The 16,573-nt window shown below is 53.1% G+C and overlaps 1 protein-coding gene across 3 annotated transcripts; it reads left to right on the forward strand.

Annotated features, from left to right (window-relative positions):
- Positions 1–456: 456 nt before the first annotated feature.
- On the forward strand, positions 457–9,363 carry ZSCAN31 (zinc finger and SCAN domain containing 31). 3 transcript variants are annotated; one of them, XM_086705737.1, is made up of 5 exons: positions 504–566; positions 6,048–6,160; positions 6,281–6,743; positions 7,639–7,789; positions 8,286–9,363. In XM_086705737.1, exons 3-5 carry the CDS (start codon positions 6,363–6,365, stop codon positions 9,059–9,061), a joined length of 1,308 nt encoding a protein of 435 aa, XP_086561863.1. In that variant the 5' UTR covers positions 504–566; positions 6,048–6,160; positions 6,281–6,362; the 3' UTR covers positions 9,062–9,363. The 3 variants fall into 3 exon arrangements, with proteins under 3 accessions (XP_086561864.1, XP_086561863.1, XP_086561862.1); XM_086705738.1 differs by lacking the exon at positions 6,048–6,160 and having other exon boundaries at positions 457–566; XM_086705736.1 differs by lacking the exon at positions 504–566 and having other exon boundaries at positions 5,315–6,160.
- The last annotated feature ends 7,210 nt before the right edge of the window (positions 9,364–16,573 follow it).

Genomic DNA, 16,573 nt, shown 5'->3' on the forward strand with positions numbered 1-16,573 from the left:
TGCTCTCCGCGCTCCTCCCTGATTCTCCCCGGATGCTCCCCGCGCTACGCCAGCTCTCCTGTGCCTTCTGGGCCGCCTATTCGGCTTAGTACGGGTGTCTGTGTTCTAAGTACACAGAGCGGTCACTACAGCCTGGTCGATTTACAAACATTTATTTCATTTCGGCTACACATCAGCTTTATGTAGTCACTTGTTCACGTGTCCGCGTCTCCTCCTCGACTCCGAGAATCCAGACGACGGTCAAGAGTCAATCAATCACCCCCACAACCACCATCTCCTGTGGTGCGGCCAACACCGAGAGAGCCACGGGTGGCGAGCGCTGGAACTGGCGGAACTGCTGCGTACCCGAGGCCGCCCAAGCGGGAGGGCTGGCGGGGCTCGCGGGAGCCGGAGCTGGGCGGCGGGGTGGCCACCGAGACGCAGAGACCTGCGGGGTCCTAGAGAGGACAGGAAAGCTCCTGGAAGACAGCGGGGCTCAGGCGGCTGACGAACTTCCGGCCTTCACGGCCGCTTGGTTGCCAGGGCGCCGCTACCCGCCGCGGCCCTGGAGCTTCCCTGGACCCGAGGTGAGTTTCGGATCCCTCGCCCCACGCCCCTCGCCCCGGGCTCCCGGAAGACGGTCCCGCCCCGTCGGGCGGTGGGAGAGACTCCCGCAGGGGGCGGGGAAGAGGCGCTCGGCGGCGGGTCCTGCTCCCCGGGAAAGGCCGGACTCCCCGGTACCCGCCCCCTGTGCGTCTCCAGTGTTAGCATTATTGCATCTGTTTTTTTCTAAATATTTCGAAAGACCTCACAAGCGTCATGACTTGTCATTCCTAGTTTAAAAATTGAGGTTTTATGGAAGCAAATCACTAACGCACCTGACTAGATGTAGGAGCATTCCCTAAAATCACCTAACACCTAGTCCCTAGTCGTCCTACGGATGTCTTTTCCAACTGATGTGCACCAACTAGGATCCAGCTAAAGACTATTCATTGCAAGCAGTTGTCTTTTAACATTTAAAAACGAGTCCTGCCTTTCCCCTCGCTTCTCCCCGTCCGTTGAAGGGAGGAGTTGACAGACCTCCAGGAGGAGAGCACCGTCGTTTCTGGATTTACCCGCGGTTCCTCTACTCGTCGTTGCAGTTGGTCGTGCTTTGGGTTGTATTTTACAACACAAGTGGTTTACGGTTTTTTTGATCTCTCTGTTGCTAATGCGCTGAAGCTAATAAGAAAAATGCTCTTTTATGCTTTTTCCTCCCGTGTTTTTAGTTCAGCTAAGGAACAGGAGGACGCATGTGTTTGCTGCCTGGCACATCATTGACACTTAGTATCTGTGAGTTCTTTAGTGGGTTAGAGGTAATTCTAGGAGCTGACTATTAGGGGTGGCTGAGTAGGTTGAGCGTCCGACTCTTGATTGTTGCTCAGGTCATGATCTCATGGTTTGTGGAATCGAGCCCCAAGTCGGGCTCTGTGCTGACAGTGTGGAGTCTGCTTGGGATTCTACCCCCACTCACTCTCTCTCTCTCTCTCTCTCTCTCTCTCTCTCAAAATAAGTAAATAAACTTAAAAAAAGAAAGAAAGAAACTGAATACTGGATTTAGGATGAGCTCACTTACTTCCTCCAGGAGTCTGCCTGAACACACCTCCAAAATCATGCCTTGTATTTCACCAAATTGTAATTCTCTCCCCTTGAGCTCTAAACTCTGTAAACCCAGCTCTTAGCACAGCTCCGTAAACATCTGTCCAAAGACAAGCATTTTTGTACAGTAAAAATTAAGCTGTTTTGCCCTTCAGTTGTATTTTTCAGAGTTAAACAAACTTGAAGAATACATTATTCAGGCGGAAGTCTTTCTGGATCCCCTGCGACGGCCTCCCTCCCCACTCTTCTTTCACCTCTGGGCTTTTCGGCTTGCACTTTGGCTCCACCGTCATTCCTTAAGCTCATTCGCCATCCAGTAGCAGAGCTTCTTAAAACATGAATCCGGTCTCTTCACTTCCCTTCGTAAAAGCCTACTGTGACTTTTGCGCTTCAAATGAAACCCATGCTCCTGGCCCTGCACGATCTGGCTTGTCTTGCCGGCCTAATTCTTTGCCACTCTTCACTCTTCTGTCTGTATCCGCTCCAGCCTTTCATGTGTGTGACCACATGGGCCTTGAACGGTGTCACGCGCTCTTCCTGACCCCCATCTCTGCTTTTTGCGTGGCTCACTTCCTTTTTGCTGTTAAGGGCTCAGCTTACACGTTACCTCCCACCCACCTGTCTTAACAGGTGCTCCATTTATTTGGTAACTCAGTGGTTGGTTTTCCTCACAGTACTCCCCACAACTGTCACTGTATCATTTGCCTCCTCACTTTTACCATTGTTGCTCTTACTTTTGTCTTTCATAAGCCCCAGCAAAACAGGGGCGGGCTCTGTCTTCTTGACGATTATATCTCTGGTGCCTCGCTGAGTGGCCTGATGCATTGTAGGTGCTCAGGGAACGTTTACGGAGTAAAATGACTGAGGAAATGGCAACATCGATCTAGAACACAGGAATCGACATCAGAAGAAATCAAATAGGAAAACTTTGAAACTTTGAGTGTGTAACAAAAACGGCACCAGATCTGTCCACTATATTTTAGAAATGCAAGTTGTCAAAACTCAATTTCTTGCAGTTGTAGGACAGAAGTTCCTGGTAAAACTGAGGTCCCCCTTTCCTTGCTGGCTGCCAGCAGGACACTGGTCTCAGCTTCCTTTACACGTGGCCCCTTCCTCCAGCGACCAGCCAGCAAATGTGCATCAAATCTTCCTCATGCTTCAAATCTCTGACTTCCTCGTCTGCTACCAGCCAGAGAATAGTCTGCATTTAAAGAGATCATGTAAGGGAGCACCAGGGCAGCCCAGAGGGTTGAGTGTCTAACTCTTGATTTCGGCTCAGGTCATGATCCCCACCCCACCCTCCGTTGGGCTACACATGGAGCCTGCTTGAGATTCTCTCTCCCTATGTCCTCTCCCCGACTCATGCTCTCTCTCTCTCTCTCTCTCTCTTTCTGTCTCTAAAATAAAATTTAAAAATTTTTAAAAAGTCATAGAAGTAGTGTAGCCCCACCCAGAGATCTATCTTCCTATCATAAGGTCCACTAATTAGTAACCTTAATTATGTTGCTGCGTGAACTGGAGAGACTCCCTGGCCCTGAGGCTTTCACCTAGTAATCCCAAAGATGTCACCAAAGGGTCTTGGTCACATAAAGAATTCAATGACGGGGGCACCTGGGTGGCTCAGTTAAGCATCCGACTTCAGCTAATGTCATGATCTTGTGTTTTGTGGGTTAAGCCCCACGTTGAGCTCTGTGCTGACAGCTCAGAGCCTGGAGACTGCTTCAGATTCTGTGTCACCCTCTCTCTCTGCCCTTCCCCACTTGTGCTCGCTCTCTCTCTCTCTCTCTCTCTCTCTCTCAAAAATAAGTAAACTCAAAAAAATTTTTTTTTCTCAAAAAAAAATTTTTTTAACTCATTACATTTGGTTCATCAGATGTGTATCAGCTACCTGCTTCCTCCTAGGAAATCAGATGACACCAAATTGTACTTAATTGAATCAGGGCACTTAATTGAATAAATCAGGTAAGTAAAACATTGAAGAAAGTTCCATCCATAATTTTATGGCAAATGCAGACTTGTACATCTTCTAGGCATTTTGTCATAAGAGGTGTTTGGGATCTGTAGCAAGTTGGGATGTGATCGGGAGTGGAGAGAGACCTGGGAGCACCAGATAATGCTGACAGATCCTGGGGGGGTGGGGGGGGAGCTTGGGGAGAAGGGAAAGAGGGTGTTTCCCGTCCTTCTTCCCTTCCGTTCCTTGCCACGTCTTGATGAAATGAAAAGGGAAAATTCATTTCTTGGTCCACAGACGTCCATGAGTAAAGACAGGTTCAGGGCAGCACGAGAGCAGGAGGTAAGATCTCCCCCGGCCGCTGTGGGGAGAACAGACAGAGGCTGCCCGCCTGTGGCTTTGGGTGTGTGGAGGATCTGCCTGCGCTGCTCCGCGGTTCTTGCAGCATTAAGCATAATCCCAGAACGGTTGTTGCCGTAAATGTAACCCCGTGGTAAGCCACACCTTTAACAATCATGAAGCTAAATGCAAACCCGTAGTTAGGACTTCTCAGACTTACAGTCTTCTTGGACTGAAGACTCCAAAAACCTGATACTCGGTACTGCAGTGAAGAGTAAAACCAATGCAGTTGGCCGTGGACATTGGCAAAGCATAAGCTCCAGTCTCTGTGACTCTCCCGTTTTCCCAACACCATAACGTTGTTCATGTAGATACCACACGAGCGTCTGTCTCCCCCACCGTAAGCGCCATAAAGGCAAGGACCAAGTCTGTTTCCTCTCACCGCTCTGACCTGAGCACTATGCCAGGCATCTGGTCAGCACATGTATTTGACTGAATGGGATAAATGCATTTTCCCGCAATAAAGTACAACTGGAAAACTTGTAAATTCTCTCAGACATTGATAATTCTATTTTTTAATGTTTATTTTGGAGAGAGAGAGAGGCAGCAAGTAGGGGATGGGCAAAGAGAGAGGGAGACACAGAATCCGAAGCAGGCTCCAGGCTCCGAGCCGTCAGCACAGAGCCCGCCGCGGGGCTCGAACTCACAAACTGCAAGATCATGACCTGAGCCGAAGTCGGACGTTTAACTGAGCCCCCCAGGCACCCCAGTAATTCTGTTAACACTGGGCTGAGGCCGTGTATAAAACTCAAATGCTACCATTAAAGCAAACTGTCAGTGTAACCACCATTCGGCCTCCCAGCTTACAGTCCACAACCCTGCAACATATTCTCACGATTTCCTTCCTGAATCTTCCTCAGTATTTCTAAACACAGATCTAATGCTGTGACAGTGACATGAAAGCCTCGCTGCCCCTCAGTTTTCCTTAGGATAGAGTCTAAACATCTCAGCCTGGAGTTCAAGGCTGTTTTCTGTTCCCACCTTACCTCTTCCCACACGTTTTCTGCCCACACCCTGTAATCTGTAGTCCAGCCACCAGCACCCACACCGGTCCCGAGATCTTCTGTGCCCTGTAACCTTAGAGAGCTTTGGTCCTGTTGGGTCTCCTCCCATCGCCCTCTCTTTGCCTGACAAATTCCTGTTTGTTATTTGAGGCCTAATTCAAATGCATCTGCCCGTAAGCCACATGTTTTCACTGCTCCATACCCAGTCAGAATGATCTTTTCCTACTCTTTGCTTTCTGGATATTTGGTTAAATCCTCTGTTATAGCACTCATCACTTGATTTTTTTTCACATTTATTTATTTTTGAGAGACAGAGACAGAGCGTGAGCAGCGGAGGGGCAGAGAGGGAGGGAATCACAGAATCAGAAGCAGGTTCCAGGCTCTGAGCTGTCAGCACAGAGCCTGATGCGGGGCTCGAACCCACGAGTCGTGAGATTGTGACCTGAGCCGAAGTTGGACGCTTACCCGACTGAGCCACCCCGGCGCCCCCATCATTTGATTTTACAGCTAGTCTTGTGTGTCCTGTTCTTTACCTGATGCTACTGTGTATTGAGTGTCTAGCAGGTTTTTAAATCACTATTTATTTTTGTTTGTTTTCTCGCAATAAGAATTTCAAATGATACAAAAATCAGGAAAAGTAGAGAGTATTCTGTGTAGATTTCCCTTATTCTTGTTCTGCACCTGCCTGGTTCCCTCCCCAGTGGCCAAGGCCGTGTCTCAGTTTTTCGTGGCCATAATAACATGGTGTAACAACCGTAAAACTTGGCGGCCTGCAGCAATACACATTTATTTAGCACAAGAATCTGTGGGGTGCAGCTGATTGGGCAGGGCTTACCCGCGTATCTGCAGCGAGCTGGGGGGCCGCCGAGCAGCTCGGCTCGGCAGACGCGTCCAGGCTCACACGTCTGGGGGCCAGCTGCCTGTCAGCTGAGCCGGGAGTGTCCATGTGCCTCTGTCATGGGGGGGGGGGGGGGCAGTGGGTCCTCCTCCTCACGGTCGTGGAGAGCAAGCCCGGGGGCTGTGTCACACAAGTTCTTCCCAAACCTTTGTTTGTGTCGCATTTGCTGATGGCAGAGTGGCCAGGTCCAGTCACGTGGTTGAGCACAGACTCCCAGTGGGAAGGCGCTGGAGAGAGTGAGGAGGCCGGGCGGTTATGTGCCACATGCTTTTCTCCAGATTCTGGACACAGGTAAGTAAAAGCCTAGATGTACTTTCATGAACGTAAACGGTAGCACGATGCTCGTTGTTCCCGTGCTTTACTTCTCCGGCACTTTTTCACTTCCATGAATACATAATGTTTTATCGTCAGGTGTGTGCTCTTCAAGAAGAGCAGGCCAGGGAGCCTTGAATCCGCTTCCCTTGCCCGGGCTGCGGCGAGCCTTCTGAGCGGGATGGCTTCGGCGGAGGAGCAGCCCGGACTTCGAGCCGTGAAGGTGGAGGAGGACCGTGTCTGGGACCAGGAGACCTTCCTTCGAGAGAGCGGCATTTCTACTCAGGAGGCCTCCCGCCAACTTTTCAGGCACTTTTGTTACCAAGAGTCCCCCGGGCCCCGCGAGGCGCTCCGCCGGCTCCGCGAGCTGTGCCGCCAGTGGCTGCGGCCCGAGACCCACAGCAAGGAGCAGATCCTGGAGCTGCTGGTGCTGGAGCAGTTCCTGACCGTCCTGCCCGCGGAGCTCCAGGCCTGGGTGCGGGAGCACCATCCGGAGAGCGGGGACGAGGTGGTGACGGCGCTGGAGGGTCTGGAGAGGGAGTTCAGTGAGCCTGAGAATCAGGTGAGAGTAGGAAGATGGGCTCCCAGACGCCGCGTACCGAGTGACCCGGGCCAGCTGGCTGCAGCCAGTTCTCAGTTTCTGTGTAACAAACTACCCCCAAGCGTGATGGCTTAAACAACCCCAGCACTACCTCACGGACCCTGTGCGTCAGGACCTAGGGAGCTGCTTAGGAGGGTCTCTCACGGGGTTGCAGTGAAGATTTGTTTTCTTAACTTGGATTGTCTTTTTACCAGTCCTCTGAGGCTGGGGTGATCTAACCCACTCTCCTGAGGTGGAGAGGGAAACTGAGGCATAGAGCAACAGGGCCTTACAGTGAGTCAGGGCCACAGGCCCCCCGTTAATCCCGCCACCCAGAACCCAGACACGGTGAGGCGAGGCGTAGCGCCGGGGTCGCTGGAGTGGGTGGCCGCAGGGCTGGGGCCTATTCCAGCCCCGTGCACAGGGGAGCCCCCTTCCGGCTCGCCTGGGGCTGGTGGATCCACTTCTGAGACTGCTCCCCCCGTGGGTGCTGGTGGGCGCCCCAGTTCCTCACTGGTGTTGGCCGGAGGGCTTAGTTCTTTGCCGCGTGGGTTTCTGCCTCGGCTGAGTGTCCTCACGCATCAGCTGTCTTCCCTGAGAGAGACAGACAGACAGACAGACAGAAAAGGAGCATGAGGATAGAGCCACAGTGCTTTGTATGACTTGGTCTCAGCAGAAGTTGTAGACCATTGCTTCTGAGTCACTAAGTACAGCTCACACTCAAGGGGAGGGAATCAGGCAGGAGTAGGGATTGAACTCTGGGCCTGTCCCCATGCCATCCCTCTACACAATGTTTCGGACGGTTCCTTCCATAGTATATTAGCCTGGGCTCCCGTGTCCCTCTCTTATGAACCCAAATATACCTACCTGCCTCCAGGCCCCAGACGATGCCCCTGGCCATTCGGAAGTGCTGTCAGAGGATGGGGTGCATGTGAAGGCCAAGCAGGAATCAAGAGCCATCCAGCTTCAGGCCACGGTGACACAGCTCCAATGTGAATCTCTTGGTCCCCACAAATTTGGGGAACAAGGTAAGGACTTTGATGGGTCCACCTGGGATCTCTGGTGGCCCTGTGTAGGGTAGCAGTTAAGACCGTGGACTCTGGGGTCAGAGTGCCTGTGTTGTAACTTAAGCACGGCCACTTAGCAGCTCTGTGACATTGGGCAGGCCAGGTGGCCATCCGGCACCTTTGGTTGACGCATCCATGGGATGGAAATAAATCATCACAGTCCTAGAGTCGTTTGGGGATTTGCTGAGTTAATGTGTGTGAAAGAGGTGGAACCGCGCCTGCTTACACACCTCCTTTCGGGAGCCTCGCCCTCTCCGGGGCCCCTGCAGCCATCACAGCAGTGCTCCTGACCCCGCTCTGGTCTCAGGTTCCTCCGGAGCCCTTGTCTTCCTCACTCCGCCAGTTCTGTGCTCTTAGAACGCGTGTGCTTGGACAGGATCTTCCGATGCCCCGTCCCGTGGCTGTGCTGCCCCTAAAGGACAAAGACGTGACGTTGTCCGTGCACTTACCGTTCCAGGTGCCGACGTTGTACCAGAAAGCCAGGAGTCGGCCGTGCGGCAAGAAGTTTTGAAGGAAATGGAACGTTTTGGAAATAGCCGACTCCAAAGAGACGCTCCCCTGGACTCTCAGTGTCCGGAAGCTTGGAAGCGGGAGAGCAGGGCGGGAAAGCCGAGGGGACGCGCCGCCGGAGAGCGACCGCACAGGTGCAGCGAGTGCGGGAAAGGCTTCGCCCAGAGCTCGGTCCTCACCCAGCACCAGAGAACCCACACCGGGGAGAAGCCCTACGAGTGCGAGGAGTGCGGGAGAGCCTTCAGCCAGCGCTCCGGCCTGGTCGAGCATCAGCGGAGCCACACCGGGGAGAAGCCCTACGTGTGCGAGGAGTGCGGGAGAGCCTTCGGTGCCAGCAACGGCCTCATCAGACACAGGAGGATCCACACGGGGGAGAAGCCCTACGGCTGTGAGGAGTGCGGGAGAGCCTTCCGCCTGAGCTCCTACCTCGTTCAGCACCAGAGGATCCACACGGGGGAGAAGCGCTACCGCTGTGGCGAGTGCGGGAAGGCCTTCAGCCAGAACGCGGGGCTCTTCCAGCATCTCCGCGTCCACACGGGGGAGAAGCCCTTCCAGTGCGGCCAGTGCGGCAAGCGCTTTAGCCGGCGGACCCTGCTCGGCAAGCACCAGAGGAGCCACACGGGGGAGAGACCGTACACGTGTGACGAGTGCGGGAAGGCCTTCGGCCACCACTGCAACCTCATCAGGCATTTTAGAATCCATACCATTGCCAAACCGGACTAATTCCCCGGGCCCCCAGACTCCTGGACGGGGCCGTCTTGGAGAGTCGGCTTTTCGCGTGGCTCATTTGGTTTTGGCCAAGTTTACGGTGCTCCGGAACGAGTGGCTCGTCTGCAGACCCGGTGCCGGGGTCTCCTGGTGAACGGCCGTGGTTGTGGGCGGTTCCGGGCACCCCCCTTCTTCCCTATCCTTTGGTTCGTTTCTAATGATTTCCCTCAAAGGAGACCGAAACCACCTGGAAATAAATTGCTGCGGAGGGGCTGTTCATGGGTGATACTGAATACTGAACAACTCTGAAAAACTGGTTTCTGTGTATGTGTATACGTTTTAAAGATTGGGTAAATCCAGGAGCGCCGGGGGCCTCAGTATACTCTTTAAAGATTAGGTGAATCCAGGGGTGCCTGGGTGGTTCAGTCGGTTAAGCATCCGACTTCGGCTCAGGTCATGATCTCACGGTCTGTGAGATCAAGCCCCGCGTCGGGTTCTGCGCTGACAGCTCGGAGCCCGGAGCCTGCTTCGGATCCTGTGTCTCCCTCTCTCTCGGTTCCTCCCCCACTCATGTTCTGTCTCTCTCTGTCTCTCAAAAAATGAATAAGCATTAAAAAAAATTTAAAGATTGGGTAAATTCAAAGAATATTAAGACGAGGTGCCTCCCACCGCCCCCCCCTCCCCCGTAAAAGTTACATTTTATACACACCTAAGGGTTGGGAATGAGAATCAGTGCCGTGGTCTCCCCGAGGAATGTGGTGGACGACCATCAGAGGGGGTGGTGTACTCTCTAAGCAGCGTTGTCCGTGGCGTGAAACGTGTGGTCCTGACAGCTTAGAGCGCTGTGTGCCGGGAGATATCTAAGTGCAGGTCGTTACCATATTTCAGGTTTCCAGTTTTGTTGTAAATAATGAGGGGACACTTGAACGCTTGCTCGGTGGACTCTTTCACTTGCAGCCTCTCGGTCAGCGTTCTTCCCCCGCCTCTGCCTTTTGGAGGTCGGTCGGCGACGTTGAGTGCCCTTGCAAGAATCATGGAGGGGGCTCTGTGGAGGAGGGGGGCCGCTGACCTGGGGCGGCTGCTGACCTGGGGCGGCCTGCTGCTTAACTGGAGAGACCAGCACGCACAGACCGTCCGCTGTCAGAGTTCAGCACGGGCTCTGGCACCAGACAGCGTGGGTTCCAGTCCTGCCCTCTGTTTGTGAGCCGTGCGACCTTGGGTAACTCACTCTAGACCCTGCGCTACAGTCTCCCCACCTATAACGGGGTGCCAACGGCGCCCTTCGCACGGGGCACATGAGACTAAGTTAACACGGGCGCCTGAGTGGCTCTGTCGGTTAAGCGTCCGACTTTGGCTCAGGTCATGATCTCACGGTTCGTGAGTTCAAGCCCCGTGTCGGGCTCTGGGCTGACAGCTCAGAACCTGGAGCCTGCTTCGGATTCTGTGTCTCCCTCTGTCTGCCCCTCTGCTGCTTGCATTCTGTCTCTCTCATTGTCTCAAAAGTAAATAAACATTAAAAAAAAAAAAAAGACTAAGTTAACACAAACTTTGAAACACTTAAGCCAGCTCTCAAAAACTGTGCCCTGTGATTTAGAAAAGAAACGATGCCATCTAATGAATATAGGTGGCATTGTGAGCATGCTGGGACTCCCTAGGATATTAAATGCCCCTGCGGACATTCTCATTATACTTGTCTCCACAGTCAAAATCTGAGGCAGAATTTCTAAAATGAGAAAGTAAAAGTTCAGCTTTAAAGTATGCTGTGCTAGGGGCGCCTAGGTGGCGCAGTCGGTTAAGCATCCGACTTCAACCAGGTCACGATCTCGCGGTCTGTGGGTTCGAGCCCCGCGTCGGGCTCTGGGCTGGTGGCTCAGAGCCTGGAGCCTGTTTCCGATTCTGTGTCTCCCTCTCTCTCTGCCCCTCCCCCGTTCATGCTCTGTCTCTCTCTGTCCCACAAATAAATAAAACGTTGAAAAAAAAAATTAAAAAAAAAAAAATAATAAAGTATGCTGTGCTAAACCTTTGTTTTTGAAGTTTATTATTAAAAAATTAGAATGTGTGTGTGTGTGTGTGGTTTCCCTTATAGCTCTTACAGTTTAGGGAGGGGGGGTGGCTCTTTAAATTTCCTTGACTTTCATTTGTGAGTAGAACAATTGGCTAAATTCAGATTATCCTAGAATAATCTTATCAAATTTTAGAGTATCTACAAATCGCCTGGGATCTTAAAATACAGACTCTAATTCCAAAGGTCGGAGCGGAGCCCAGCAATCTGCATTTTCAGCACGCTCCTGGCGCTGCTGCTGGTTCCCGGAGCACCAAGGCCACGAGGCTCTTCGGAAATGCGAAGGGGCGCCAGGCCGGTGCGGTTTCCCTCCCGCCCCCTCCGTCCTGCAGCCTCCGTGGTCCGCAGCGTGTAGTCCCCAGAGCTGTGCTCCCGCGCAAGAGGGCGGAGGGGGAGGCGGTGTCTGGCACAGGCAAATCCAGCCCGACCTTCACGCGGGGAGTCTGAAAGACGCCCTCCATGTTCGCCTAGACAACGCTCCGGTCCTCGTCCTTCGTGCCTGAGCTGTGCCTGAGCTCCGGGGGTGAAGGCCCAGGGGCTGCCCCGCGCCCACGAGCACACCGCAGGCCTGCCGGCCCTCACCCCCGGCCCTCCCGGGGACCCTGGGCATCCAGGACCCAGGGGCCAGGTCCCCGCTGAGGTGTCTGTACCTGCCGCTCCCACATACCGCCCTGAACTGGAGCCTGCCCCTCTGGGTTCCCCACCCCAGGGCTCCGCACGTTCCCGTCTCCTTCCCTCCTTCCCTTCTCTATTCGGGAAGGCAAAGAAAAGCCCACAGAGGAGAAAGCAGCCACAGGAAGCGAGAGGGGCAAAGGAGAAAAGCAGGGGGTGGGGGAGAGGAGGCCTTCTGAGGGGTGCAGGGGGAGAGTCTGGAAGAAAGGCCTCATTAAGGGCGAGCCTGCAGCAGGGAGAAAATGGAAGGGAGAATCTGGGAATGTTTTCATTTTATTTTTCAGGTTCTGTTTCAATAATCTGGTCCAAGTGTTGCCCAGTAAACTGGGGAGACTCTGGGCCCTGGAGTCTCGACCCAGCCTGTCCCAAAGATGTTTATTTTAAACAGGAGGTTTTCCGTCTGATCAGAAGAATTCAAGGACACAGCAAATGAGCGACACAAGGGGGAAAGTTTATTTAAAAAGTACGCTCTTGAGGGGCGCCTGGGGGGCTCAGTTGGTTTAGCATACAACTTGAGCTCGGGTCATGACCTCGCAGTTCATGAGTTGGAAACCCACATCGGGCTCTGTGCTGACAGCTCGGAGCCTGCTTAAGATTCTCTCTCTCTCTCTCTCTCTCTCTCTCTCTCTCTCTCTCCCTCCACTCCCCCCCCCCCCCCCCCCCCCCCCGCATGCTCTGTGTCCCTAGGGCTTGTGTTTTTTATTGACAGTTGTTAAGGGGGTGGAATATCCATTATTTGGAGCAGGAATTTCTTGGAAGCAGGATTTTTTGGTTGTTTGTTTGTTTTGGGCCTTTTCTTCATTATTTGGTCAGGGGTTTCTGGCCTACCTTGTCAGTAATCTTGGGCCTGTGCTTTGTTCTGGAATGCTGCCAGGACAGGTCTCTGACCCTCTCCATAGCTGGCCCTGACTTCCCCTTTGCTAACCTCCAGGCATTCCTAAACAACTGCTACTCTAAGTTTCATTAATATTTGTGGAAAAAGCATGGGGTGCCTGGGTGGCTCAGTGAGTTGAGTGTCCGACTTCAGCTCAGGTCATGAGCTCACGGTTCATGAGTTTGAGCCCCGTGTCGGGCTCTGTGCTAACAGCTCAGAGCCTGGAACCTGCTTCAGATTCTGTGTCTCCTTCTCTCTCTGCTCCTCCTCTGTTTGCACTCTCTCAAAAATAAATAAACATTAAAAATTTTTTTTTAAATATATTTGTGGAAAAAACATTTAAAGACCCAATTTCCAAATATCTCCCTTTTATTAAAACAAATCTAATCATAAGATAGCATTATAATTTATGGATCTATTAATTACTTATTTTCCATTTTCCAGTTAGAACATGGCCCGTTTTATCCAAAGATACCAAATGCTACGGCAACAAACAAACCAAGCGAAGCCCAGAGTGTCTCTATGAGTGTTGGTTCCTCACAAAAGTTGAGGCTTTACTGACTGACCCAAATGGCTTCCTAGTTTCTGACCGCTTAGCCTTCTAGCTGGTTTTCTGTAATGCTGCGCACAAGACACTAATCCAGACATGTCGAAAAGAACTCCACTTGGGACATCTGAGACTCTGGTTTTCCTTACATTTTCCCGTTAGTAAGGACTTGCAGGTATAGGCTCATATGTATTGTCCGTAAAGCCTGCCAGAGTTCCCTGGGGGTGGGAGGTGGTTTTCCAGGAGTTTTGGAACACAGTTCTCTGTTCCTTTTAGTTTTATTTTTTTATTTTATTTTATTTTTTTTTTTTAAAGTTTTTTTTTTTAAATTTTTTTTTTTCAACGTTTATTTATTTTTGGGACAGAGAGAGACAGAGCATGAACGGGGGAGGGGCAGAGAGAGGGAGACACAGAATCGGAAACAGGCTCCAGGCTCTGAGCCATCAGCCCAGAGCCCCACGTGGGGCTCGAACTCACGGACCGCGAGATCGTGACCTGGCTGAAGTCGGACGCTTAACCGACTGTGCCACCCAGGCGCCCCTATTTTTTTATTTTATTAAAAATTTTTTTAACGTTTATTTTTGAGAGAGAGACAGAGTGCACGCAGAGGAGGAGCAGAGAGAGAGGGAGACACAGAATCGGAAGCAGGCTCCAGGCTCTGAGCTGTCAGCACAGAGCCCGAGGCGGGGCTCGAACCCACGAACTGTGACATCGTTACCTGAGCTGAAGTCCGATGCTCAACGCACTGAGCCACCCAGGTGCCCCTAATTTGTTTTATTTTTAGACTAAGGCTTGAATAAGATCTAAGGATATTAAACGGGGTAGATAGGGTGCTGCCTGTGAATGTTACTTCTAAACAGCCGTAATACACTCTCATGTGTCTCAGTTTCTCCCAGCAAGGCCTAAGGCCGTCTAGGGGGCTCAGAGCACTGGACAATCAGTCCTTATGGATGCGTCCCCGGATAAACCAATCATGAATTACCTTAGGAGACAGGAAATTCCTACGGGAGAGCTAAATCTCAAGGAATTCCTCAGATACTCCCGCTAGGCTTTCAGTCACCTGAAGGCACCATTTGGCCAGAAGAAGCAAGTGTCCCTTCATCTGAGCTGTGATTCAGTCTCTCACTTTTCTAACCAGAAAATTTTATTCGAGCCTTATATTAATAACATCAATTAGTATAATGCTAAATTAAGACAACCAACCATAAACTTCCCCCTCTAGGTCATCCCCACTTAGAGAACATTACCTGTAACCTTTGACCGCTCAAATAACAAGCCCATCAACTCAAATTGAGGAGCTCTGGAGAGCGGGAGAACACAGCAGATACACCTTGGAGGGGCCGCGAAGTCAGGGGTATAAAGGGCCCGTGCTGGTACCCGCTGTGCTTTCTCGAGCACTCCCGCGGTTTTCAGGTAAGTTGCTCTGAGCTCCTACGGCTACACCAAGAAATGTTGGGCGCAGAATGAACAAACCTTTTAGAATTTCTTTACAAAAGGAAGAGTTTTTAATTGGAGCCCAAGTTAGGACAGCTGCCAGGGATACACAATCTTCAAAAAGGGCTCTGGTAAGGGAGTGTTTGGTGTTGCGGTGTATACGTTTTTACATAAAAAGTTGCAAGTCATCGGGGAGCTTATGGAACTGTTTTAGTATCTGCAGGGCAGCATGGCTTTAAACTTACTGCAACCAGGGATGGTGATTCCTGTTTCTTTTGTGTTCAGAATGCTTTTTGGTAACTTTAACCAGGCAGAGGTACAATGTGTGTTCAGGGCAGAAAGAGAGCCCCTGCTTTGAGGTTTTGCCCAGGTGTTCTGCCTTTGGCAAATGTTAAAGTATAGCTTCCCTGGGAGTCCAGGAGCAGGGCCCACAAACATGAGAAGCTGAAAATTTCCTTTATCATGGGAGGTGAGGGAGTCCCTCGGTACAATGTGGGAAGAGGGTACGCCTCCCAGCAAAGGGATGAGGTGGAGCAAAGGCCCTGAGGGATGGAATGAAGATAGCTTTCCATTGGGTTTGTGTAATGATCCTCACCTTCCCGCAGAAGGGGCGGCCGTGGGCATTCACCACGGGCCTTTATAACTGCGTAAACGGAGCCCCGCATCGGCGTCATGTTGTACTTGATTGAGGTTCATATTTGATTGAGGCTGACTGACGCCCCCATCTAGTGTCTCCTATTAAGTGCCTGGAAACTTTGTGCACCTGGAAAGTCGGTTTTTCCCTCCTCATCTAGAAGGAGTAGGTGGTGCCTCACACACAGGTATCAGCGTCATTGCCGGGAGACTCGCAGCGTCCGGAGCCCACAGCCTTCGCGCGCACGGGAGAACACGGCGCTGAGCGTGGGGACAGGTCCGACGGCCGGCGAGCGGCAGGTAGGGGACGGGGAGAAGATGGGTGGGGGCGGGGAGGGGACGGGCGGGGCAGGTGGGGGACTGGGGGGCGCTGGGGTCCGGCGGCAGGCGCAGAGAAGTACGCTAGTTTGTCAGCACAGCGCAGGTGTTCGTTACTCTGCAGCTGTGTGCCCGCGGACGAGCTCCTCCCGTCTCTGCGCCGCTGTGGAAAGGCTGAAGGCTGGGGGGTGGGAGGGCGCATCTCAGGAGGCAAGGCAACAGGTGAGAAACCCATTCCTGCGGCAGGTGAGAAGTGGGACGGGGCCGGGAACTGGAAGGCTAGGGCCAGCCTGGCTTCCTACGGGAGGTCCGCTTTGGGGGAGTGGGGAGTGGGGCACTTCTTACTCCTCCGCTGGCCGCCCGCGAGGAGGCCAAAGAGCGGACACAGCCTCCGAGCAGCCTAGAGAGGCAGCGGAAGTGGCCGGGCGTGCGCCGGAAGGGGGTCCGCGCGGCCTCGCCGGCCCGGCTCCGGAGCCTCGGTGGTAGCCCCGCCGCGGCCGGGTGAGCGCGGGCCTCGGCCCCGGGGTGACGGCACGGAGCGCTACGGTGCGCGCCCGCGGGCCGCGTGGGCATGACGCGGTGCCTCCCTGGGCTCCGAGCCGTGTCTGGGAGGAGCGCTAATCCCCTCAGGCGGCCGGGCCGGACTTTCGTCCCTACGGCCCTCCTAGAGCGGAGGGCGCGCGTTGCGGGCTGCTCCCCGTGGGCTGGCGTGGAGGTCGTGTCCCGTGGTCGCTGCTGGGGACGACATCGCCGGCCGGACTCGCGCATGGCCGAGAGTGAGGAGCGGCTCCCCGCGCATGTGCCGGCGCGCTTGCCGTTCGCGTCTACCGCTTGAGGTTTTCCTCGAGGGTGTCCCAGCCCATGTCTGTGAGTGCTGCTACTTACATGTGGCGGCGTATGTTTACACGGTGTAATATTGTGTGTGTGTGTGTGTGTGTGTGTGTGTGTGTGTGTGTGTGTGTGCGCGCGCGGTGTACCTACCAGACG

Source organism: Puma concolor, chromosome B2 (genome assembly GCF_028749965.1).
Source record: "Puma concolor isolate L17-30 chromosome B2, mPumCon1.1.hap2, whole genome shotgun sequence".
Taxonomy (NCBI): Eukaryota; Metazoa; Chordata; class Mammalia; order Carnivora; family Felidae; genus Puma; species Puma concolor.

Coding starts and splice junctions, on each gene's coding strand:
- ZSCAN31 (XM_086705736.1), top strand. CDS start 5,916: ATGTGCCTCTGTCATGGGGGGGGGGGGGGGCAGTGGGTCCTCCTCCTC. Junction 6,744..7,638: donor TCAGTGAGCCTGAGAATCAG/GTGAGAGTAGGA, acceptor ACCTGCCTCCAG/GCCCCAGACGATGCCCCTGG. Junction 7,790..8,285: donor CCACAAATTTGGGGAACAAG/GTAAGGACTTTG, acceptor TTACCGTTCCAG/GTGCCGACGTTGTACCAGAA.